Source organism: Podarcis filfolensis, assembly GCF_964270895.1.
Source record: "Podarcis filfolensis genome assembly, chromosome: 8".
Lineage (NCBI taxonomy): Eukaryota > Metazoa > Chordata > Lepidosauria > Squamata > Lacertidae > Podarcis > Podarcis filfolensis.
The window spans coordinates 20414692-20440931 of NC_139611.1; the positions used below are offsets into that span (position 1 = coordinate 20414692).

The window sequence follows — 26240 nt, forward strand, 5'->3', positions numbered from 1 at the left end:
TACCCTTTGGATTTCCAACCTCCACCCACCCTTTTCCCGGTTCCAGTCCCCAACCAATATCCGTCAGTCTTTATGTTATTTATTTAGCCTGGAGATCTCACGTCCGAGGCCCTTATATCTCTCTCAGTTCCTTTCTGCCGGTCTCTTTGATAGTCTTTGATATTAAGCCCCAGGTCTCGGAGGGGCTCCGGCCCAACAGAATCCATGTTACTTCCAGCCGGTCCTCCATCCTTAAAAGCAAAGCCTATGGGGTGCTCCAACTCTTGTTTCAAGTTTCTTTCAGATCCAGATGTCCCCAAAGCTCCAGCTTTCCCCTTCAACAAATTTGTAATCCTCAGGTCTTCAGATCTCCTCCAAAGAGGGTCTCTCCATTTTCCAGACTCCCATTCAGACCAGGCTTTCCACATCCAATTTTTATTGTCCTTTTTTGTCATCATGTCAGGCCTCATAATGTAGCTCTCCTTTAACTCCTGCAAATCTCCTGCTCCTCCTTCATTTTCTTCAAAAGCCACATATTGCTCCATCATATCTACACTTTCAGTTTCATTTATTTGTTCAGTAGAATAGGCTTCCTGTTTCAAGTCCTTATCAGACTCAAAAATGTTGTTTACTGTCCAGTGTAGTAATGATGCCTCTGTAGACAAAGCATTGTATTCCTCTTGCAAGTTTCCCAAGAGAACGAGTGCTCTGTCCAATTCTGCTTGAAATTTACGTACTCCAGCCATTTTTATGATGTAGTGTCCCTATTACCCCTCTAGGGGGATTTTAGTTCCTTAGTATTCCTTTCAGCTCAAAACCAAAAGTCCAGTTATTTTGTAACAGTCCTCCTTGTTTTCAACAAATTATACCAAATAAACCAGCAAGAACAGCAGAAACAATGTTCTCTTTTTCCAGCTGACAACTAGCTGACTAGCAGCTCACTTGACAGCTGTCAAAATCTTCAATGCAACAGGCTTTCTCATGGGACGTTCCCGGGTCTCGGGGGGGGGGTGAAATTTCAACTCCCAAAATTCTTTTTATCCTCCAGTAGATCTTCTTATCGTGTCAAAACCGTGAAGTCAAGATCTTTCATTAAAAAACAAAAACAAATTCTCTCGACCTTAGCTGCCCAGTCCTTTGCTTTAAGTTGTTTACAAGAGGGGGGGGTGGACTTCCTTTTTAGCCCCTTCCCGCTCGTTCCAAATCCAAAATTAAAAGATTTTTAAAGTTCCAATCTCCGTATTACTCACGGGTTTATGTTTTAGAGTCCAATCGGTCTTGGAAGAAGTTGGCGCTCTCTGTCAATGGCTTGCGGCTTCACTCCGTAGGCGAGGGAGTACTCTCAGCACCACGCCCCACCCTGCCTCCGTTCCGAAGCCTTTAAAAAGGCTCCGTCGCGGATTGGGGGGGCGCAAATGGTGCCCGCTGAGTCTCTGTGTTCACAGGCATCCGCGCCTGTGATTTTAAGGGTCTCCGCTTCGCCGCAGCGGCCAGACCCAGACGCTACGGAGCCGATTCCCTCCGGAGCTCGGAGGGAATCCGCCATTAAACAATGGCGCCAACCCGGAAGTCCCCGAAGGTCCCAGGTTCAATCCTTGGCATCTCCAAGTAGAGATGGACAGAAATCCTGGAGCTGCTGCCAGTTAGGGTAGACAATACTGAGGTAGATGAACCAAAGTTCTAACTCAGTGTCAGACAGCTACCTAGATAGCCTCCTTGCTAACAAATCTGGGTGAAACAAGTCAAGATCAGACGGTGCAACCAAAGGTCAGGACTTCACCTGTTTTGAGTGCAGAAGGTGCCATGTTCAAACCCCACTACCACCAGGTTAGGGGTGGGACAGAGGCCCTCTCTGAAATTCTGGAGAGCCACTGCCAGTCAGTGCAGACAATACTGAGCTAGATGGACTAATGATCTGAGTCAGTGTAAGCCAGCTTCCTATGTGGAACTCGCAATATCATGTTGCAAATGTGGAATGGTGCTGTTCAGTATTTCAGCCACTCTATTTCATCTCACATACCGTTTTCCACCCCCAATCAGTCAGCATTCCATGCCCACCAAGAATGCTCAGTTCTCACTGTCCAAACTGCAGCTCCCCCCCATGAAACAGCTCTCCTAGGCCACCTGTGGCCCATGCTGCTTGCTCGTTCACCTGCCTGCTATTCTGTTGTCACACTCTTGACATAGCCTACTGGTTGCTATGATGACAGCATGATGACAGACTTACATTTTTATACATATAAGAAGATATATCCACTTGCAAACCTTGGGGTTCTCCCTAGCCTGCAGATGCCTCCCTCTCCTGCACAGAGAGCACCATTTTTGCTGCATAATCAGTGGCACTGACAACCTGTACTTTGGAAACAAGAGAGGATAGTGACTTCCTGGGGACCTATGAGGTCTCACAAATCACAGGTCTCTTACCCTTTGCCCGTTTCCCTCAAACTCAGTATTTCCAGAAGATTAAGAGGGTGGTGGTGGGACAAAGACTAGTATGTCACAGTTGGAAGGATAAACATTCACCATCCATTACTCAACAGTCTGGAGATCTTACTTACCTATCTCCATTTTAACGTATACAATCATCAATCCTGTTTGGATATCTGTTTCGACATCCAGACTCATTGCATTTATATATGTGTTTTTTTAAGTAGGATTGATGCATGATTGTTAATGCGATCTGACATTCCTTTTTCTTTCAGTTATATTTGCAATAAAATATATACACAGACAGATAAGCACACACACACACTACTGGCCCTGTACTGAGAGTTTCCCAGGATTCTAAGAAACAACAACAAAAAAAACATGGTAGTTTTCAAATCAGTGGTTAAAAGTAGTGGTTCTGAAAGGTTCAGTGCCCAATCTTGATTCAAAATGGCATTCATTTTGTGTAGCCAAACACAGACAATAACCTGCTCCTTGATCTCAGGAACCATCATGCAAAACTTTGGCTATGATACCTTAAAAGTGATGCAAATGCACAGAGATTGAACAACCTTAAAAAAAAAAAATAGCAGATATACAGATGTTTGGTGCTTTTTAATAATAATAAAAAGATTAACCTATAGTTCTTATTAGGTTGCTAAATATGAGTTCACACCATTCTAGGGTCCATTTAGACCCCAATACCTCCGTTTCCCCATGTGTCACACCCAAAATCACAGCAGGAGCTAGCACTGAGACACAGCAACAATACACCAGCTAACTTTAAGAGACTATGTGGAGCAGGAAATGACACTGGGGTGGGGTGGGAGAGTTGTACATATTTTGAATACCCATTTGGAAATTTAAGTGTGGAGGATTTAAAAAAATACAAATTATTGTGGAGGGTAGAGAAGGGAGGACTTAATGCAATCCAAACACTCTATTCCAACCCCCCCCCCCCAATTTTAGCTAATCACTCCCCGTCCCCAAGCTTTCTACAAAATAAAAAGAGTACCTGGGGGGCTAACAAAAAAAGGTTAAGCATGCCCTGTAGTTTGAGCACCAGGAAGAGGAACCTCCAGCACCGCAAGCCTTCTGCTTATCGTAAGGCCACTGCATAACCAGCAAAGGAGCAGCCATGCTTGGGGGTTATTTTGCTCTCCTGCTTCCGATAACCACAGGAGCATCTACAGAGCACAGCGCTTCTGCATCCAACCACAGCGAAGCTGTTTTTGGCAATGCCTTGAGCTCCCATGTTCTGCCCACACACTTCCAAGCCTATCCTGGCAGCAGCAAAGGCTATAAACTCTTTCTCTTTTAAAACAAGAAAGCGGAGATTCCTGGAAAGCGGCAATTCAGTAGCCAGAACCAAAGCCCATGCCCTTCTGGCTCTTCTGTGCCCTGAGACAAAACCACAATGTTGTGCTAGAGCACATGCTGTGCTTGCAGAAGGTCCCAGGTCCAACCCCTGATTTCTGCAGGCAAGGCTGGAAAAAACGACTTGCGTCTGAAACCCTGGAGACCCCTGCAAGTCAGTGCAGAAAACACTGAATTAGATGCACTCAGTACAAGCAAGCTTACTATGCTCCTATTTAAATTGGCTCTTTATTCAGAAACATGGGGACTGGAACCCTGCTTTTATTATTAGGGAAAGCGTAGCTCGGTGGCAGAGCAGTTTCAACACCCCAGCATCTCCAGGTAGGGCTGGGAGAGATTCATGCCTGAAACCCTGGAGAGCTACGGCCAGTCAGGGTAGACCAGTGTGCTGGTCTCCAGCTGTTTTGGGACTACAATTTCCATCATTCCTGACCACTGGTCCTGCTGGATAGGGAGGATGGGAGTTGAGGTCCAAAAACAACTGGAGACCAAAGTTTGGGAAACAGTGGTGTAGATAATACTGAGCAAGCTGGACCGATGGTCTGACTCAAGAGAACACTGCTTCCTATGTTCCTAGGTCTTAGGAGAAGGGCTGCTGTTCAGCGGCAGAGCATCCGTTTTGCATTAGAAGGTCCTAGGTTTGATCCCCCCTCGTGTCCAGGTAGAGTTTCCTGGAACCCCGGAGAGCTGGTGCCAATGGAAAGTCAATTATGAGGCAGTACTGAGCTTGATGTCCCAAGACTCTGATGCGGCGTAAGACAGCCTCCTTTGCCTGACATCCAGGAGCACGTCTGTGTCAAAGGTTTGCAGGGCATAAACGTCATAGACGAAATAAACACACGATCCGTACCCGCAAGGAAATAAGGCTTCCCTCGCCCCGTTCCGCCCCCACCTCTGAGCTACTTACTCTCTCGTCTGGCCTCCCGTTCTTTACGCCTCTCCTCCGCTCGCCTCTCCCGTTCCTTGATCTCCCGCTGCTCTTTCTGCTGCTCTCTCATTTTCCTCTCTCGCTCCCTCTTCCGCTCAAGCTGCTCCAGGCGGTCCCTACGAAGGGTTTCATCAGGCGCCCGTGTTATTTTATCGAATTGGTTTTTGTTTGTTTTAATTAACAATTTTGAATTATATGGTCTCTATCGCTGCGTTCCCTCTAGAAAGGTTAGCAATGTTTATTTTAAGAGCGTAGCTTCTGGCATCTGCACAAAGGCCGAATCTCCCTTATCAAGAGAGGTTTTGCTTAGCCAAGTAAGCACCAACACAAATCAGGATGTTAAGATATATATTGACTGCCCACCCACCTACCCTGCTTTGGACCCTCCTCAAATTCGCAAGAGAGACCCCTCTTGGGAGGACAGTGACTACCAACATCGCCTCTGGCTCATGGTTCTGGCAACAGTACCATGGATGTAGTACAACTGCAGTGGGGAACCTTTCTCAGTTTGAGGGCCACATTCAATTCTCGGCAACATTCTAGGGGCCACATGCCTGTGGCGGGTGGAGCCAGAGGCAAAAGCGGGCAGAGCAATAGGTGTGAATTTCACCTTCCTTCAGCAAGTGAGTTCCTACATTACACTCTTTATCCTTGTGTTCCAGGAAAGCCAGAGGCATTATCAGAATTCAAGGGCACATTCCGGCCAGGCAAAAAAACCCAAACACTTAAGGAGAGGCGGTGGCCTGGGGAAGAGTCCCAAGGGGAAGATAAGAGAGGTCAGATGTTCTCCATCCCTGTAACACATAGCTAAATCCAATATTAGCCCTACTCAGAGCAGATGCACTAAAATTAAGGGGCTCAAGTCAGCTGCATGGACTGACTTCAATGGATCTGCTTGGAGCAGGGCGGACCTTGGATACAGCCCACAATTTCTTAACCATGAGCTTGATCTAGTGCCCAAATGTTCTCTCTTAAGGGGAAGGCATTGTAACATTGCTTTATGGGCTGGTAGAAGAATTGAGGCCTGCATGCTGGAGAATTTTGTAGGGGAGGGATCACAGACCTTGGTGGCAGAGGACCTGCTTTAGATGCAGAAGGTCCCCAGTTCAATTCCAGGTATTCCCAGTTAAACAGCAGGTAGCAGCGGATGGGAAGGACCTCTCTTTGTCCAAGATCATGGAGAACATCTGCCAGTCGTAGCAGACCAGGAATGGGGAGGCGCTCTGTCTAGATGCTGCTGGACTCCAACTCACACCTTCTCTGTCCATTGGCCATGCTGGCAAGGGCTGATGGGAGTTGGGAGTCCAACAGCAGCTGGACAGACAAAGGTTCCCCACCACCCAAGTGGGCACTATTAGGCAAGAGAGACAAATAGTCTGAACGGGTGCTAAGACAGCTTTTGTGTTCCTATGTACTTATCCAATGCCCACTGGGGTGAATCAGATATGCAGGATTAAGCTGTGTGAAATGCATGGTCCATTTCTTAAGTTGTAAAATCCCTCATATTAGAGGTGGTTTTCTGAATGTTGGTTCAAATCACTACTGTACATTCCTCACCAAGCTCACATATCAATTGCATCCATAGGGCTACAGGACTCCTCTATGGGTGGTAGGTGCAGAATGTCTTTCTTTAGCTAGATTTCTGCACAAGGAGCAACTCCTAACCCCAGCTCCACCCATCGCTCAACAGACACACTCAGTTAGATGCCCAAACCATGGCTTCTGATGAAGGCCGAACTTGCGTAACCTCAACTTATTAGGTTTCTCAATCAATTAAAAGCTATGTTCAGAGATCACACAGAGTATGATTTGATGCCTAGCTGTTACCCCCCCCAACATGCCCCCCAACCCTTTCCCCTCCCTCTCACAGCAGCTAAGAAGTTACGAGCTCCCTGCTCTCCTCCCACTATGCAGCTGGGAGGACTCTGTCAGCTTGTGCTTTTGGTTAAGTGCAACTTGCCATGCCACCCACACCAGGAACTGTGGTTTGCATTAAGTATGACTCCTTTTAACAAGCCAGCTTCAGAAACCATGGTTTGATGGTGGGTTGTTTTTAAATCAACCACAGTCAATGTCAACCACAGTTCCATGCTCAAATGACAAGACCAACTGTGCTGAACTACAAGTGGGTGTGAAAGCTTTCAAACTCATCCTCCCAGCCACAGAGGAGGAGAGAGGGTGTGAGCCTGGGGGACCGTTAGGCTTTGTCCATGTCCTGTTAAGTCAGGAGTAGCTAACCTGTGGTCCTGCATCTTCTTTTTGATTCATTACAGTAATACAGCAGAGCCAATGCATTCTCAAAAAGTAGAAGTGTGCATTTTGCTCTCACTCAAACCAATAAGTTTGCTTCCATGGTCTAGTTCAGCTTTTCTGGGGAGCTCTCCATGACCCCAAATTAACAACTGGGAGCTGCATCAAACCATTATTCCACTGCATCTATAGTTTCTGCAATGTTACCAAGAACTGTCCACCCACTTTTTAAAGAAACCACTCATCACAGTGATCCTATGTTTGCATTACAAGAAAAAGGTAGTCCCAGGAAACTAAATTCTTAAGTCAACAACACAGTCTGTAGCTTTTTTTGGAACTGCTGCCTATGCAGCATCGTGGAAATAATACCACATTCCAATAGCCCACACCTTTGCTTACACGGTTAAACCAGTTAAGTGCTTGATTTACACTGTTAAGCAAATTGCCACATCTCTGCAGTTCTTGTGATCACGGGCCCCAGACAGCTATTTAGTGGCAGGTGACATAAGCACAGAATCAAAGGAGCAGATGTACAGCTGTTAGACTGATTGCATAATGTCCCTACGAAGTTGGTTCTGGGGAGGAAATGCTGGATTTGGGGCTCCGGGGCCAGGGGGGGATTTACCTCTCTCTCCGGGAATGCTCCCTAGCCAATTCCCTCCTTTTCTGCCTCTCCCATTCACGGCGGGCCTTATCCTGCTCTTCGCGGTGCCTTTTCCTACGTTCATGCTCGCGCTCCTTCTCTTTCACCCTAGCATGCTTCCCTAATAATAGAGATACAAAAAAAAAAGGCCAAACCGTTACCCCCCCTCCCAAACAGCATTCGGTAGTCGTAAAACGAGCAAAGGAACCAGATGAAAAAGAGAAGGAGAGAGAAACACAGATTATGAAAGAATCATTTCTCTTGGCACTCTGCTAAAACAAAAAACAACAACCACAAGCCACCATGGCTAAAATTAGCCATCAGGTTAAAGGGCTTTTTAAAATTAAAGCTGACTTCCACGAACGTTGGAACTTCTCCCTTCCTTGTGACTTTGTAGCTGGCACTGTTAACAGTATTACTCTACTTATACAGGGTAAAAGCTACCCTGGCTCCGAGCTCTCACCTGAGAACATAAGAAGCTTCTTGATGGGTTAACATGCACATGGTCCAGCAATCTCCTAATGGATGGCAGCAACCAGAAGGTACCAGGTGGCCTATTAGCCAGCAGACAACTGATAGACCCAAGGTGCGTTCTCAGTCAACATACAGCAATGGTGAGGCCCAAAAGACCCAGTGCCCCACATGGACTGAGCTTACACCCTGAAGTATGCTGGGGGTGTCTCAGCAGACAACCTTACATGGGGAGGGTCAGCTCATATATCCAACTGCTTGCCATAGGCAACCAGGGATTCCATGCAGGTGAGTGGGTGCTCTGAGGGGAGGAGGGACAGAGCACATCAGCCCCTCCACTTGGTCCCCAGGCTAGTTACATAGGAAGGAAAGTCTCTTCCTCCACAACCTGCATGGAAATGCAGAGGGAAAAGGAATGGCTCAGTAGAAGCCACAGCTTTTTTAAACTACCTTGTTAAGAATCCTTTGCATTTCCATGCTCCCTGAAAGGCGGAGATGGAAACAGAGGCTATTAGCCTCTAAGATGAGAAGGTCCACCGTTTACAGCTCATTGGTTAGCGCAACATAATGGGGTGTGGTCAAAAGTAGGAGCGGTCACCTGATGAGCAACTGAGCCAATGGCTGAAGAACTTCCCTTACCACTGCCAGTAAAAACTGCTGAGTTCTTAAAGGGCCAGCAAAAATCATTCTTGAGGGCCAGATCAGAATCTCGAACTGTAAGTTAGCTAGCTGCGCTCTAAGTGGGCTGGAGGGGAGCCTGCTGGCTACTAAACTTTGTGGGCGTATATAGAAGGCTGCCTTAACTGAACTCATCATTGTGTGATGGGTTCCAGACACCAACCCTCTTCCAAGGACACCAGAGGTTAGGAGACACTGAGGAGGAAATGCTAAGAAGCGACCTGAGTACCTTCTGCCGAATGACTGCGATGACGCCGCTTCTCTTTCCTCTTCTCGTCTTTTCTGTGGTGTGCCCTCTCCTTCCGTGACATTTGCTGGGGGGGTTTGATTGCCAGGGAGTCGTCCTCTTCTCCCCTGAAGTCCACAACAATGGGGGGGGGGGGAGAATGGGAAAGGGATCGTGTGTATGCAGAAGAGTTCATTCATTTACTGTCGTCTATCAGGAGTCACTGCGCCTGGCAACAGCAGCCTGAGAGATGGGACAGTGGCAACTGAAACCAGCTGCTCATTGGCTTCTTCCCTCCCCTGAATCGCTTCTATTCAAGCTGGTCATCACTATGTCACTTTAAAAGTACATGCCCAGGGTTGCTTATTTTAACCCTCCCCACCTTGTTTTCATCATGCAAGCTGCAGAGCAAAGACTTTTAATCTGTGCACAGTGCTTAGTAAAACACAGCTGTTAAAAAATGAGAAATGAAGTATACCACACTGCAACAGTATCGCAATCGTGGAAGGCAGAGGCGATGGTCCCAAAGACAATGACAGGGAAGACTGCCAATGAAGCAAAGCCAGCTGCGAAGGGAAGCTGGAACTAGAATCTGCCAGCCTACTAATTCAGGTGCAGCCCATCGTAACGGCCACATCTCTGTAGACCAGAAGTCTCCAGATGTTGCTGAACTCCCATCAGTCCCAGCCAGAATGGCCAATGGTCAGGGATGGTGAGAGTTGCAGTCCAACATCTGGAAGGGTCACAAGCTCCCCATCCCTAAGGTAGACCATCACTTGCCTTTATTGCTCCCAGCTACCACCATCACAAATCTGCCTTCTTTCAATGCAGGGAAAAGGAATCTGTGGCCCTCCAGATATTGCTAGCCTCCAACCTCCATCAGGCCTAGTGTTCAAGGTTGATAGGGGTTGCAGTCCAAGAATATCTGGAAGGGTTCCAGACCCCCATACACATTCCTATCATATGGTAAGTTTGACTAATTGTAATTAAACCGTGTGGGTGTGAGAGAATAACCCTCCCTCTGCTAGTAGCTTTCCTACCGGTCTTCCATAGAGTCTTCCCTCCTGTAAGGTGAATTCCGGATAGTTATCTCCATGCGGTGATCTCTCAGCTCTCCCTCTTCAAGGGAATCACGCTTCGAGTCCCGATCATCAGACTACGACGATAGGGGGAAACACACATTTTGGCTTTCAGAAATTGTGCACAGTGAAAGATTATTCGTAGTTTTACCCCCAAAAACTTTGTTACCCGATCATAGCAGAGGCAGAGAGCTTGTTGTACTATTGGAAAGAACACAGATATTTAAAAAGGGGAAACCTATTTGTGTGCTATATTCACTTCAAAGGCGGGGGGGGGGGAGGTAATCCCAGGATGCTACTTAACGTGTCTTTTGATGGAATGTTTCATACAAATATTCCAGGGAACTTTGGACAAATGGGTAGAACCAGAGTATAATGGGGAAAGAAGATCATGCAGGCACTCTTTCACCACAGGGGACCAGTGCACATAAGTAGGATGCCACCATAATCCAACAGGTTTTTATTTACAACCTGGGTAGTGTCACGCTGCTGCTGTGGACAATTATTTTGAACCCTCCAATCCAATTCACTTTCTTTCTGGAAGCAAGGGTTAATTGGCTGCTGCATGTGCACGTTTGTGAACAAGCTAATGAGTATGATGTGGGGGGTGGTAAGTGAATGTGAAAGTTATTTTGCAATAATTTTGCCAGGTTAGGCAGAACACTGTGTTTTTATCTTGTGTTTGTATATGGGAAATGCATCCAGAAGACAAAAATGTATCGAGGAGTTAGTGGTTTCACATGGTTACCCTCCCTGCCTCTGTTCCTTCCCACTCCCTCACTCTTGGTAAGTTTTTTAATGGTGTGAGAACAATCTTTAATGTCCTGAGAACAGGGCATTAAAGACAGGACATTGGGAGGAGGTGAAGAGCCCCCCCCCAGCTGCCTTAATCAGCTGCGGAGGATAGTGCTGAGTACCTTCTTCGATGTTGGACATTGTTTTGAGAAAGTAAGGCATTGGGAGAGGGTGGCTAATGGATGATCTGCACGTAGTCAGTCTTGGAAGCCACACAGAATTGGACAGTTTGGGCAGAGTTTCTTTGAAGCTCATGCATGGACTGATCGGCTGCAGGGCCATGCAAACTGAGGCTACCTGGGGGAGCCGCATTGCTGCTTCTTGAGGGCTTCTTACTCACTTGTGTATTTTGTATTGCTTCTGAATCTCATTTTAAAAGAACCACCTTGCCTTTGGCAAGACAGTTTGGTTCTGTGAACCGCCCTAATATCTTGTGATGAAGGGCGGTATATAAATGTACCGTATTTTTCGCCCTATAGGACACACTTTTTCCCCTCCAAAAATGAAGGCTTGCGGATAGCAGCCTGTTCTGGGGGCTGGGGTCGGGGGAAGCTCGGGCTTCCCCCGCCCCAGCCCCGCGGCTGGGGGGGGGGAATATTTTTTATTTATTTATTTCCCCCCCCCAAAAAAACGAGGTGCGCCCTATAGGGCGAAAAATACGGTAATAAACAACAACAACAACACTGAGGTTTGCAAAAGTACAAACCTGCTGTACCTGGAACTGGGTGTGGAGAGTGCAGCTAAATGGGACACAGCTGCGGGCAGCCTGAGGAAGTATCCCATAAAAGTAGCCCATAAAAAGCAAGTCTAGAGTAAGAGACTAGGGCGATGTCTTCTGTTTGCAGGAACTCTTCTTGTTATGATACTTTTGTGGCTGAGCTGAGTGTTTGTTGGGACCCTGGGTGAGAACCCGGAGGGTGTGGCGGGAGGAAAATGAACTGATGTATAAGTATAGATACATTAGTAATTTTATATCAATGTAACATTTTTATATGCAACTGTGTATTTTTGTAATAGTTTAAGTTGCCTGTTGTTGCTTCAGTTTTCTGTACCCCGCTTAGAGATCTTTTTAATTTATTAGGCAGCAAAGAAATTAAATAATAACATAGAAATAATCAAAAGATTATTTAGGAGGAACCCCCCCCCCTGAGGAGATTACGGTTATTACCTGCCCTTCACCAGCAGATCCTGGAGCAGGTTATAACAAGCTATAGAATGCTTTCTCTTTATTAGAGGTGGGGGAACAAAGTTTGGGTTGTTTTCTAAACTGCACAATGTCAGCATGAGAGTGGTACTCGACTAGCACAAAGGACTTTCACCAGACATGCAATCCTATGTGTGCGCACTTGGAAGCAAGTCTCAGTTACTTCAAGCAGGTGTGCACAGGACTGCAGCCTGAGAATACCAGAAGAAGCTTTGTTCTAATTAGAGAGGGGGGAAGAAAATGAGGGAAAAGAAAACATACTCTTATAGGCACTGGCTCTAGAAGGGCAGCTTACATTTTTGAGGCGCTTTATGTCTGCTTTCTCCTCTTGCTCCTTGCGACGTTTCTTCTCCTGAAGAATTTCATCTAACGTTTTCACTTTCCAAGATTCCTTTTCATCACCCATTTGTGTTTAAAAAGGCACTAAAAGAAAAGACAACCATCAAATGAGGCTGCTGCTACCCTATCATGGACGTGTCTGTCCACATTTTAATAACGCCAAGATTTAAACTACCGTTAAGGTACTCTGCCTGCAGCCACCTCTGAAAAGCACTTGGAAACTATAATTAGCCCCAAACAAACAGGCCAGTTTGCTAGCTGGGTTGGCATCATGGAAGACATCTACTATATATTTCAGAAAGTTGCTCGTCTGCTGCCTATGCATTTGGACACTTCCTAAGATATTGCAACAAAACTTTTGAAAGAGCTCAAAGAGCAAGTTTTTGTCTATGTTTGGATACAAGGTCATTTGAACTCAAATGGTGGACTGAACCATTCAAAATTGCACTGATTTTAATGACTGGTTTCAACAATGTACTGGTTTTGGGTTGTTTATACAGTGGTACCTCTAGATACGAATGGGATCCGTTCCGAAACCCCGTTCGCATCTAGAGGTAAATGTAACTAGTGATGGCATGTCTGCGCGCATGCACGCGTCGCTTTTCGCCACTTCTGCGCATGACGTCATTTTGAGCGTCCGCACATGTGCAAGCGGCGAAACCCGGAAGTAATGCGCTCCTTTACTTCCGGGTTGCCGAGGAGCGCAACTCGAATGCGCTCAACTCGAAGCATATTTAACCCAAGGTATGACTGTATATAATTTCCAAGCAACGCTGGGTACAAGGCTGCTAGTATAATGTAACTACAGCATTCATTTATTAATAGGGTCATTGAAAGCTGCCTTGGAGCACGTCAGTCACCTGATTCTCCTATCACAGCTATTGTCTCCTTTGAACAGCTCTGTAGCCTCTCAGGAAGAGAGTTTCTCCCATCACCTGCTACCTAATTATTTAAACTCAGACACCGGGAACTTTTGGCCCTGCAGGCATTGCTGAACTACATCTCACATCAGCCCTAGAAAACACAGCCAATGGCCAGGGAAGATGGGTTTTGTAGTTCAACAACATCTGTAGGACCAAGGGATTCCAACACATATTATAATAGGAAGGACAAAAGTTTAAACCTGGGGCTTTTGGAACGTGATGCACGCAGCCCCCACTCCTTCAAGCTGTTTCCTCCCCATATATCATCGACTGGTGGGCAACAGCCTCCACAAGCAGTTTGCCCCAAATGCAACATTGTTAAAGGGATTCAGAAGGCATGGCCCCTGCTCAGCTGTACTAGAACTAGGAATTTCAGCAAGTGCAGTGACCACGAACAAACCACACCATCAAAAGTTCCTTAAAAGAAAAAGCTAGCCTTTGAATTTTGCAGCTTTACGCACACACAAAACCCCAAAACCCCATACAGCATCGTATTTGTAGTGATGGCACAGGGCAGGACCAGGAAGACCAAAAGCTCGAATAGGGGTGGATGTTATTGTTTGGTTTTGTCATTGTGGCTATACCCTTTCGCGTTTTTACATTGTAAACCGCAATTTGACCCTTGGCGAAGGGGCGGTACATAAATTTAATTAATAAATAAATAACGGTAGATAAATAAAACACCCGCTCAACCAAGAGCCCTAACGGGGGCTCCGGACTTGAATGAAGTGAACAGAACTTGAATGAAGTGGGACGGGGTTGGACAGAGAAGGAAGTTCCGAGCGTCTTGGGAGGAAGCCAAGAAGAAAATCTCCAAATCCTAGTAAAATAAGGAGAGCTCGAGAGGGTGCCTCACCACCACCCGCTGCAAGGGAGGCCTAGCCCCACAACACGCCACCCCGGCAAGGCAGGCCGCCCTACCACGGCCCACCTTCCCCGCCACAGGAAACCCCGCTTCCCTCCCCTCTGAAACCCGGCCCCCGGCCCCGGGGGAGCGGGGAAGGGAAGGCGGCCCACCGCAGCCGCAGCCTCCCCGCCTTCGACCCTCCCTTACCTTCCCTGTCGCCCCTACCGCCACCGCCTCCACGACCCACTTGCCGGGGATGCAGTGCCCGGAAGCGCGACGCGTGGCGCACGCATTTCTTCCGGCGCGGGTCCGTTACGTCACCGGAAAGGGGAAGTTCCCGGCCCGGCCCGGGGACAGTTAAAGGGAGAGGCCCATCCGCTTGTGGACGTTCACAGAACGTCAGCCGGAAGCCCGTAGACTTTCGAATAGACCTAAGAAGGGGTAACGTACTTCTGGGTCCACTAAGCCTCCCAGCTCCAAGACGGAAATCAAGCGTTTTCTTGTGGACATCAATGCACAATTTCTATAGAGATGCATAAAGTATGGACTTATAAAGGCTCCCTAACTTCCAGGGTGTTGTTTTTTTTATGGCTCCCCACTCCAAATAAAACCACCCCCAGCTGTGGAATTAAGGGAGAACTGCCCACGAAAATCAATGGATAAAACAGTATTGTTGTTGTTCAGTCGTCTAGTCGTGTCCGACTCTTCGTGACCCCATGGACCAGAGCACGCCAGGCACTCCTGTCTTCCACTGCCTCCCGCAGTTTGGTCAGACTCATGCTGGTAGCTTCGAGAACACTGTCCAACCATCTCGTCCTCTGTCGTCCCCTTCTCCTTGTGCCCTCCATCTTTCCCAACATCAGGGGCTTTTCCAGGGAGTCTTCTCTTCTCATGAGGTGGCCAAAGTATTGGAGCCTCAGCTTCAGGATCTGTCCTTCCAGTGAGCATTCAGGGCTGATTTCCTTCAGAATGGATAGGTTTGATCTTCTTGCAGTCCATGGGACTCTCAAGAGTCTCCTCCAGCACCAGAATTCAAAAGCATCAATTCTTTGGCAATCAGCCTTCTTGATGGTCCAGCTCTCACTTCCATACATCACTACTGGGAAAACCATAGCTTTAACTATACGGACCTTTGTTGGCAAGGTTATGTCTCTGCTTTTTAAGATGCTCTCTAAGTTTGTCATTGCTTTTCTCCCAAGAAGCAGGCGTCTTTTAATTTTGTGGCTGCTGTCACCATCTGCAGTGATCATGGAGCCCAAGAAAGTAAAATCTCTCACTGCCTCCATTTCTTCCCCTTCTATTTGCATTTAATTATGGCTGGGAAGAAAAAAGGCCTGCAGGTATTTCAAATTCAGGTTCTCTCTGTGTGTACATGTGGCTTGTTCCTATTTTTAAGTTGGATGCCATCCTATGCTTATTGGCAGCTCAACAGTTTGTTTTGCTCTCGTTCAATTCTCCCAGAGACGGATTTCACAAAAGAATGCTTCAGAGGGAGATTCCTTTCTGAATTGTAGGGAGATAATTTTACTTGCTAATGGATAGGGATAACTATACTACCTTAATTTTGTTTCATAAGAACATACAAAGCTGCCTAATGTGGAGACCATTGATCCATATAGCTCAGCATTGTCTACACTGACAGGCTGCAGCTCTCCAGGATTTCAGACGTCTCTCTCCCAGCCCTACCTGGAGATGCTGGGGGAACTGAACCTGGGCTAAGGTTGACACCTTTGGTTTGGGCAAAATTGAGACATATCAGGGCGGGTGGGGATTGAGAGGCACCCACCAAATCCTCCCACCCCCTTTGTGGAGGGAGGGTTCACCACATTTGGCCTCCCGCCTCCCTCACCACCCCAGCCCTGCTCTTTCCCTCAGCTCATGTAGACAGGATAATTAAACAGAGAGCAAAACATTTGTTTTTATTTACCAAAGGAGAATTCTTAGAAGATGCAGTGAACAAAAACAGGATTATGTACAGGTTTCTTTCCTTTACAAAACAACAATAACATTGCAGCTTTTATTTTTGCCTCTTACGCAGGTAGCAAAAGCTCATCCACAGGATCGGTCCATTTGGAGACTTTAAGCGGATCACAGTTACATTAAATCGGTTGTGCTTGAAAGCAGGTTTATAAAGCGGGTGGACGTTCCACATTAAGTCAATACTGGAAGAGTGAACATACTCAATTATGTATTGCATACACTTTTATTCTCATATTGGTACCCCAATATACTTAAAGTTTGGCCCCGTCACAAAAAAAATTAAAAAGCACCCATGAGAGATTGTGTGTTCAAGTTTCCGCAGGAAAAAACCATCTTGTCATTTTCTGGACAACAAATGTGAACTATTATCTAAATTGCAGGCGTTTCCCAGAAAAATCATCTTTGATTAAAACACCATCAAACACTGACTACCTTAGGGGTCCCCAGATCATGCTGGACTACAACTCCCATCATTCCTGGCCAACTGTGGCAGCAGTCAAGGACAGTGGGAATTGCAGTCCACCATCAACTAGGGACTTAGTGGAAAAGCACTGTTCCACACCACAGACGTAAATTGGTTTGATGGCTATGAGGGGCTTAACTGTCACTGTTTCCCTGGTAGACTTGGAAATTGTAGCTTGACAAGAGGGCCGAGAATTATGTCGATTCTCTTAGAAATTTGTTTCTTGGAACTACCTTTCCCATGATTGCTAGGGGAGGTATCTGTGGCTAAACCAGTTTTGTCTATAGCTAGGCTGTGCCTCTTTCTGGGCAGCCCAGAGGCTGAGGCAGGGCTCGTGGGATGAGGTATCTTATAGATTAGTACAACCATCCTGAACCTGACCATTTGAGGCCATTCTTATTGCAAAGCCCATGCAATGCTGAAACACAGACATGCTGTTTATAAGGATTCGTGCTGGAATGCTTAGTGATTAAACCACCAGTTGCCAACATGACACCCGCAGGCATCATAGGGCTCTTGAGGTCTTCAGGCACTCCAAAAGCCTCTGAGCCCCTTGCCCTATCCACTCACTGTTTCCTCTGTCACAAGCTGGTGAGGGTGGTTACCTTCCCTCCCTACCCCCACTTTGAAAGATACATAGAGCTGAAGGAGGATGCTGATAGAGAGGCGCTCTTTCCCACTTCCTCTTTCAACTCTTTTCAAGGCTCTTCTACCGGATCTGACTTTTACAGATCGGAAAAAAACGGGAAAAAACAAAGTATGCAAATACACACGTTCTCTATTTCTGGCCCTTGAGGGCAGGGCTGAACAGGGGAAAAGGTGACTGGAGGCAGTGGCACAGACAGGCCTGAAAAAGTTGGCAACTCCTCGACCAAACATTCAGTTGTTAAATGTTTAGTATCAGTTAATTGATTTGCTTACCCGACGAAAAGCTTTCTGATAAGTTTTTTTTAAAAAAGGTTCCCCCGTTCATCGCATGGCTAATTAAAAACACACACAACTACAGCATGAAATACTGATAACACACAAAAATATGTCAGCTTGAAAGAGGTACTCCTATTTCTCTTACACGTGGGAGTGAACACCCCCTAAAGTGGCACCTACTGTGATATGCGGGTCTAACATCTGTAATGGACAAAATGCTTGTCTTCACAGCTATGGTTGCGTTTCACTTTGGCAGCAATCCTATACACACATACCCGGGAGTAAGCCCTGAATAACTCAGCGAGGCTTATTTCTTAGTAGGCATGCATAGGATGGCGATGTTAAACTAGCTGGTGATTGGCAGACTTGGGTAAAAATTTACCAGCTGCCAGTCCTGCCAGTAGTGTCTGGTAGGGCGGAAAGCAGGGAGCCCAACAGTAGGTGGCGCCAGAGCCAATGGCAGCCAGAGCCAGCCAATTCTTGTTTTGTCTCCAGAGGAAACACTGAGAATGACAACCACTACCACCTCCCGGTCTTGCTGTAAGTAAGAAGGCAGGCAGGTGGCGGCCGGCTGAGGTTGGTGGGGCAACACGCCCAGATGGACCAGCCTCCGTTGAGCTGTAGCAACGTGGCTGGTGTTCTTGTGGCTCATGACACACAGCTTTCTTTTTTCCGCTTTTTTTGCAAAAGGGCAGGTGTCCCTGCTGAAATGTAACACAATACTAAACAGTATTGGGCAGCGCAACCCTAAAGTTAAGCCTGTTTACTCTGCCATTTGCAACCACATCTCTGTGGGCCGGGGAGGTCCTAGCTTATGGGCTCTCTCCCTCTTTCCCGTTCTATCCAGCACAAAACATAGATAGCAAAGACCTATTTTAATTCATTCTTACAGGCTGCAATCCTATACCGTGCCTACCTGGGAGGAAGCCCCACTGAATTAAGGAAGGCTTACTTCTGAGTAGACATCATTAGGACGGCACTGTATGTAACTTATAAAATGCCTTTTAGGGTGCAATTGTCCTTGCAAGGTGGTGTACAAAATTTCATGCAAACCTACTCAAAATCATGCCAAATCTTAGACCACTGTATGCTGGCTTGCTGCTGTCTACTTGTGAGTTTGCAGGCAGAGAGTCTGTCCTGTCACTTTCTGTCTACTAGTGAGTTCGCAGGCAGAGAGTCATTCCTGTCACCTTCTACCTGGCAGGATGCAGCTCAGGTGTTACAGCATCTGCTTTGCATGCCTAAGGTTCAACCCCTGGAATCTCCAGGTAAGACTGGGAACAGTCCTGTCTGAAAAATGGAGTTGCTGCCTGTCAGTGCAGACAACACTGAGCCGACACAGTATGAATCAGCTTCCTTTACTCCTGTGGGCTGCATCCAACTTTAGCTCTACTCAGAGAAGACTCAGTGAAATAAGCGAGTCCTGCTTATTAACTTTGGTGGGTCTCCTCTAAGTAGGGCAAGCAGGGGCTACAACCCACCAGCCTCTGCTTCCTTCTCAATGCAAATTTCTGGCTGTGCTAGTTGTGGACTACAGCCATTGACCCAGAACAGAACTGGAAAACCCCAGTGTCCCAACCCCCCACCCCGCTGTTACAACCTTGTGAACTAACCTGAAACCTCATGAGAAGGTAGGAACACCTCTGCCATTTTCCCCTTATTTTTCTTTCTTCCATTTAAAACAAAAGGGACCCTGCTTCTCCTTCCTTTGGTTCCCAATTCATAATTCTCAGAAGCAAGCTTTGCTATGTGTATCAAGCTGGTACCCCCACATTTTCCAAGAGTCTGTTATTTATTGCCTACCTACACAGTCTCAAAACTGAAGGTGGGTTGAGATAAGACGTTCAAAGCTGCCCACCTACCTGACCTCTAGTGCAAAATATTTCCCAGCCATGCTTTTAATAACGTACATTTCACTTCGGAAGGCACCTAGAAATTAAACTTGGGGTGTGTGTGTGTGTGTAAAAGAAGATGGCTACCAAAATTGTGTGTGTGTGTGTGTGTGTGTGTGTGTGTGTGGAGGATTGCTATCAGAACTGATGATATCATCTCTTTGATGGCTGAAAGGTCTCTGGAGGGTTTTCCCAATAAGACAAAGTGAGAGACAGTGGTATCCCCCCTTTTCAGTCCATTGTGTGTTTGGGGCTCGGGGATGATGGGGTGCACATCTGTCACGCAACATGCTAGTGGTTAAGAATCCCCACAGCCCCAAACCGGTCCACCTTTTGCTGGTTTTGAATCTCCAGAAAACAACGCTCTTGACCGTCCTGGGCTTTTGGGCTGAAGTGGTGGCTGACCTTCCCCTATCCCCACTGACCATTGCTTCATAGTCTTTTCGAAACGCAGACGTTTCAGCTCAAGTCCCTGCAACGGAAGAGATGGGTCGGCGGCGCTGTGCCAACAATGGGGAAACTTGCTGTATTTCACATTGCTTTGGTGGAGGCTGGGCCCCAAGCAACCGCCTGACATTTTGCACGCTCTTTAGACAGAGTCCAAAGTCCATACGTTTCCATTCTATACATCCACTTCTCAAAGAGCTCTCTCTGTCTCTGTGTATGTTGACGTGCAACTCATTTTCTCAACCGCAGAAAAAAGGCCTTGCCCCCACCAAGTGCCCACAGCCCCATTAATTGCTGGGATTGTATGATCTACACCCCAACCCCAATAAAAACACCCCATGCTTCTCTGCAGCAAAGTTGTGGCAGGGGGACAGAGGGTGGCCTCATTCGTAGGGCTTCAAGTCCTTGGAAATCAGTGGTTCGGTGTCTTCGTTCAAGCTCTGGGAAGCCTGGGGAGGAGAAGCTGCTGCCAGGCTCTGAATGGTCTCTTGCTGGTGCTGCTTGGCCTTGTTATAGAGCAGAACCCCAATCGTCACCAGGACAGTCCCGATGGCCGAGAGGCTGGTGATCTTGTTGCCAAACACAATGATGCTCAGCCAGATGGACAGGGCGTGCTTCACCGTGCTGGCAACGCTGGAAAAGGAGAGGAAGATGGAGTAAGAAACAAGGTCAGAAAACAGAGCTAGGCTCCCAGAGCACGTCAACAGACTGGGTGAGACGGAGAACTGTAGGGCTGCATCCATCACATTGCTTTCAACAGTCAGGCCTTTCCCCACCAAATAATCCCAGGAGCTGTAGCTTGTTAAGGGTGCCAAGAGCTGTTAATAGATCCCCCCTTCCCCTTGAGGGGAGACCCCAGGGGCCTCCAAATTCATAGCCTATCGCTTGAAGAAAATGATGATGTAATGGGAAATGTTTCTATGCATATGACTGGAAGAATTTGGAATCCTTTGTGTAAGAAACTTATAAATGGCCCCCCAGGACAGCGTTCAGATTTCTGTGGGTTACCTGCTGAACCTATTGCTTGTAAAGTAATAAATCATGGGACTCTTATCTCCTCCTGGCTCCTGAGTTTTATCGGCCAGACCCAGCAGTTTACAGCCATTTATGGCTTTCTTCGCCCTCACAAAGGTGCACGACCCAAAGTGGTTTATCAATCCATCCATCAATCAATCAATCAATCAATCAATCAATCAATCCTCCTTCCCAGGATACTCTGTGAAGTGTAGCTCTGTGAAGAGAATAGGGCTCTCCTAACAACTTGCAGAATAAGGGACGCGGGTGGCGCTGTGGGTTAAACTACAGAGCCTAGGACTTGCCGATCAGAAGGTCGGTGGTTCAAATCCCCACGACGGGGTGAGCTCCCGTTGCTCAGTCCCTGCTGCTCCCAACCTAGCAGTTCGAAAGCACGTCAAAGTGCAAGTAGATAAATAGGTACCGCTCTGGCGGGAAGGTAAACGGCGTTTCCGTGCTCTGCTCTGGTTCACCAGAAGTGGCTTAGTCATGCTGGCCACATGACCCAGAAGCTGTACGCCGGCTCCCTTGGCCAGTAAAGCGAGATGAGCACCGCAAACCCAGAGTTGGCCACAACTGGACCTAATGGTCGGGGCCCCTTTACTTTTTAACAACTTGCAGCACCCTTTGCAAACTACAGCTCCCAGGATCCCTTGGGGGAAGCCGTGACCATTTAAAGTGGTATAGCGGTGCTTGAAACGTATGGGGCCCACATTATGCTCCGGGGAGACTCATGGGGTTGTATGAAATGCTAGACCTACCTGGAGATAAAATGGCGAATTGAACAGGAGACCTTCTGCTTCCAAAGCAGATGCTCGACCACTGAGCTATGCCCCCTCCAGTCCCCCACAAGGGCCAAATTAAATGTTTGCATTCAGGAGTTTTAGCCCTGGCTCTTCTGCTCCATGACCATTGTTAAGCTTCAGCTTCCAATATAGGGAAGGGCTAATCAGGTTGATTGTGCCCACGGGCACCACGTTGGCAGACCTTGCACCCCACTATGCTGTCTTTCTTGCTCGTTAAAATAGCAAGTAAATAAGGAGACCTTTGCCCATGTACTGCAAATTATCCAGCAACCTATTATTATTCGCTGTTGGTATTAACATTCATCAGTCACTTTATGCTGAAGACAAAACGCCAGAGCAACTTGACAAGATAAACTACAACAAAATTAAAGCAAATTAGAACCAGAAAACTTTTAAAACTTTCAAAACCCATAAAACACTCATCCAATTGCAAAGTCCTACCCACTTTATGAAAATACAAACACCACCATGGGAGACCGTGTTAATTAACCAAAGGCCTTAGTCTGGCATCTGCAGATGGACAAGGATGGCTCCAGGCGGGTCTCCCTGGGGCAAGCATTCCACAGATGGGGAGCCACCACTGAAAAGGCCACCCTCCACACCCTTAGGGTTGACCTACCAGGCAGTAATCGCAACCTACTGCCAGTGGTCACCTGGTGTAAGTCTCCATAAGAGACCAATCTCTGGTCAAAAAGGCAACGAAATCCATTGTTTAAATATATGCACACAAAGAGTGTGAAAGAGGCAATAAAAAGAATGGAAGAGTTTGGGAAGGTATCAGGGTTTAAACTCAACAAAAACAAGACGAAAATGCTAGCAAAAATTTTGAAGAAAGAAGAGATGGAAGAATTACAAGCAGACTCAGGGATCGTGATAGCTAAAAAAATAAAATATTTAGGAATTTGGATGACAACAAAAAATATAAACCTGTACAAGGACAACTATGAGGTGGTATGGAAAGAAATTAAGAAAGATATGGATATATGGAGCAGACTAAAATTGTCATTATTAGGCAGAATCTCTGTGATAAAAATGAATATACTACCTAGATTGTTATTTCTATTTCAAGCAATACCAGTGGTAAAAGGGATAGGACAATTTAAGGATTGGCAAAAAAAATTAGCGAAATTTGTCTGGCAGGGGAAAAGGCCAAGGATAAAAATGAAGATACTAGTAGATAAGAAAGAGAGAGGAGGTTTTGATTTACCGGACTTGACTTTATATTATGAAGCTTCATGCTTGGTATGGTTAAAAGATTGGCTGACTTTAGAAAACACTGACCTATTAGATCTAGAGGGCCATGACAATAGATACGGTTGGCATTCGTACCTATGGTATAACAAAGTAAAGGTACATAAAGGTTTTTTAAACCATGTGATTAGGAAATCTTTATATGAAGTATGGGATCGGAATAAAAACCTCCTGGAAAGAAAGACACCATGGTGGATATCACCAATTGAGGTGCCGACAACAAAAAAAGCAAACATGGAAGGGGAAAGAGTAACATATGAGGATATTACTAGGAGAACAGACCAAGCAATAAAACTTAAACCATATGACCAAATCGAAAAGATGTTAACAGGGTGGCTGCAATACCACCAGATTAGTGACTTATTAAAGGAAGATAAAAAGAGAAATGGGTTCGAATATAAAAAATCGAAATTCCAAATCGAGTTAATAGACTGTAAAGATAAAATTTTATCAAGAATGTATAGTTTATTGCTAGAATGGTATACAAAAGACGAAGAAGTAAAGGAATCAATGATAAAATGGGCAATCAATATTGGGCATAACATTGAATTGGATGCGTGGAAAAGATTATGGAAGGAGGGTTCGAGATTTACAGGATGCATGGTTTTAAAGGAAAACTTGCTAAAAATTATGTATAGATGGCATTTGACGCCAGTAAAATTAGCCAAAATGTATAGGAAAAAAGAAAGAAAATGTTGGAAATGTAAAAAGGCAGATGGGGACTATTTTCATATGTGGTGGACCTGTGATAAGGTAAAAAAAAAAATGGGAATCAATTTATAATGAACTCAAAAAAATATTTAGATATACTTTCCCCAAAAGACCGGAAGCGTGTCTATTAGGCTTAATAGGAACAGAAATTAAAATGGGAGATCAAAATTTGTTCATGTATGCTACAGCTGCTGCGAGAACCCTTCTGGCCCAAAGATGGAAAGTACAAGATATACCAACTATCCAGGGGTGGCAGGTGAAGTTGACAGAATATGCAGAACTTGCCAAACTGTCAGGGAGGATCTGGGACCAGGGAGATCAAAGATACCAAAATAACTGGAGTAAATTTATTGAATATTTAAAGAAGAACTGTAAAGAGGTTAAGACACTAGCAGGATTGACATAATACCTCCAATGTATAATAGTACTAATATGAGAACGATGTGCGCGATGGAAAGGGGTTAAATATACCAGTTGTGGGGAGGGAGGGGGGTCGCGACTCGGCAGAGTCAAAGGGAGTGTATGGTGTTATTACAATTTGTTGGAAAAGAATATGTAAGGAAAACAATAAAAACTTACTTGAAATACACACGCACACACACACACACACCTTTTTTTCAAAAAACCCAAGACAAAATGCAAGGGGGATTCTTAACCTGAAAGTCACAGGGGAAATCTTCCCCATCAAGGCATAGGCCGTAACACTTTGGAGATGAAACAGCACTCCGTCTATCAGAAGCAGCACGACGACGTCCTGGTTGTACTGGAAGCTCTTCCCGCTTCTCCCAATTACTGGCACGTCCTAAGAAGAAAGGAAAGAAAAAGAAAGAGGAAGATAGATGAGAGGCAGTGAAGGCTTCATTAAAACGCACAGAAAAGGGATCGCTGAAAAGTAAGGAAATGCAGGAAGCTGCCTGTACTGAGTAAAACCATTGATCACCTAAGCTCAGTATTATTGACTCTGGTTGGCAGCAGCTCTCCAGGTTTTCAGATTCTGGACACTCACGTGCGTTTTTCCTTACATTATTCAGATTTAGATGGTTTCCATTATGTGAAGTTGCTTCCTGTATAATTCTCCTAGGGACAGATTTCTCAAAGGGATATTTCAAAGACAGTTTCCTTTTTGAACAGCAGGGAGAAAAATTGTGGCCTGCTGATGGATGCAGACAAAATACACCGCCTATAAGGTTTCATATGAACACACAAAGCTGCCTTGTATGGAGTCAGACCATTAGTCCATCTAGCTCAGCGCTGTCTACACTGACTGGCAGCAGCTCTCCAGGATTTCAGACATGGATCTCACCCAGCCCTACCTGGAGAGGCCTGGGATTGAACCTGGCACCTTCTGCATGCCAAGCCAATGCTCTGTCACTAACCTCTGGCCCTTCATTGCTAGAAGTCAGAGTCCACAGATTCCCTCCCCATCCTTGCTTTATGGAGATCAGAGCCCTTCACGTACAGCATGTCAGTATAATCCCCACAACAGCCTGATACAAGCTGGCATTCTTCTTCCCATACTGCTGATTTGGAGGAGGCAAGTAGAGGCCGAGGGACCCTAGCTTGTTTACGGCTGCTTAGTAACAGAGGCAAGATTTGAATTTGGGTGCTTTGAAAATGGAGCAGGACTCTTAAGTTTATAGCGGGGTTGGAGGGGGAAGAATGCACAAAAAATCTCACCATGAAAAAGATCCAAGCTGGAATCAGCATGATCACTGCGGCTGCACTGGTGTAGAACTGAAGCTCAGGAGCGCTATGGAAGTGGTGTTGGTTGGGGAGAATTAATCAAGTGAAATTAGCATTTTGCATGGGCTGCAATGGAAATAACAGTCAGAAGGATGAAACGGGAGACACCCAAATTCAATACACTGCTGAAACTGGATATGATCTTTAAAAGCAAAACAAAACCAGCTGTGACAGAGTGATGAAGGGTTACCCACAGCAGTGGTCCATATGTACGGTTCCTTGTTAGTTTCTGTTTGCCACTGAGCAGCTGCCTTTGGAGTCACAGGACTCTGTTTACATTCCAGGGATTCCAGGCTATTGGAAGTCTCACAGGAGAAGGGAGACGGATGTGACGTACTGGTTTCTCTGTTCCTTTGTTTCAGTTGCTCTCTGCTCTCACAGGGAGAGGATGTATTTACCCATCATACTTTTAAAGCATGAAGTGTGGTTAGTTAAAGGTGCTGGGAATTGTAGCTCCATATGAATAAACTACAGTTCCCAGGATACTTTTTGAGGGGGTGGGGAATGTGCTTTAAATGCATGGAAGGTGCATGGCTTATGCTGGGCATCAACACATACAAAACGCTCCAGCTGCACTATAGATTTACAGTAGCATCATGCCAATTTAACAGTCATGGCTTTCCCCAAAGAATCCAGGGAGCTGTAATTTTTTATGGGAGCAGAGAGTTGTTAGGAGACTCCTATTCCCCCCATTTCCAGAGTGGCACTACCCAGGGAATTCTGGGAACTGTAGCTCTGGGAGGGGAACAGGGTCCTCCTAACAACTTTCAGCACCCCTTAACAAACCACGGTTCCCAGGATTCTTCAGGGAAAGCCATCACTGTTAAAAGTGGTACAGTTCCC

General features: G+C 46.2%; 2 protein-coding genes across 18 annotated transcripts in view; both read right to left on the reverse strand.

The window, feature by feature from the left end:
* Window positions 1-14500, reverse strand: part of LOC310769367 (cyclin-dependent kinase 11B) — a 33408-nt gene extending 18908 nt beyond the window's left edge. For 3 of the 7 annotated variants that reach the window (XR_014551621.1, XM_083628633.1, XM_083628632.1), the window contains exons 1-6: window positions 14374-14500; window positions 12353-12480; window positions 10020-10135; window positions 8983-9107; window positions 7587-7725; window positions 4691-4827 (exon numbers count right to left, since the gene is read on the reverse strand). Coding sequence is in view for 6 of the 7 variants with exons in the window: in XM_083628633.1 (XP_083484759.1) it covers window positions 4691-4827; window positions 7587-7725; window positions 8983-9107; window positions 10020-10135; window positions 12353-12463 (628 nt within the window). In the remaining variant the exon portion in view is untranslated. The remainder of the gene's footprint in view (window positions 1-4690; window positions 4828-7586; window positions 7726-8982; window positions 9108-10019; window positions 10136-12352; window positions 12481-14373) is intronic. The other 4 variants (XM_083628635.1, XM_083628634.1, XM_083628637.1 and 1 more) reach the window with 3 other exon arrangements.
* A 1578-nt stretch (window positions 14501-16078) lies between these two features.
* The window catches only part of SLC35E2B (solute carrier family 35 member E2B), a 29523-nt gene continuing 19361 nt past the window's right edge, over window positions 16079-26240 (reverse strand). For 3 of the 11 annotated variants that reach the window (XR_014551645.1, XR_014551649.1, XR_014551654.1), the window contains exons 7-10: window positions 25332-25404; window positions 24311-24456; window positions 18731-20505; window positions 16079-18684 (exon numbers count right to left, since the gene is read on the reverse strand). Coding sequence is in view for 1 of the 11 variants with exons in the window: in XM_083628844.1 (XP_083484970.1) it covers window positions 20256-20505; window positions 24311-24456; window positions 25332-25404 (469 nt within the window). In the remaining 10 variants the exon portion in view is untranslated. Of the gene's footprint in view, window positions 20506-24310; window positions 24457-25331; window positions 25405-26240 lie in introns of all 11 variants that reach the window. The other 8 variants (XR_014551646.1, XR_014551650.1, XR_014551652.1 and 5 more) reach the window with 4 other exon arrangements.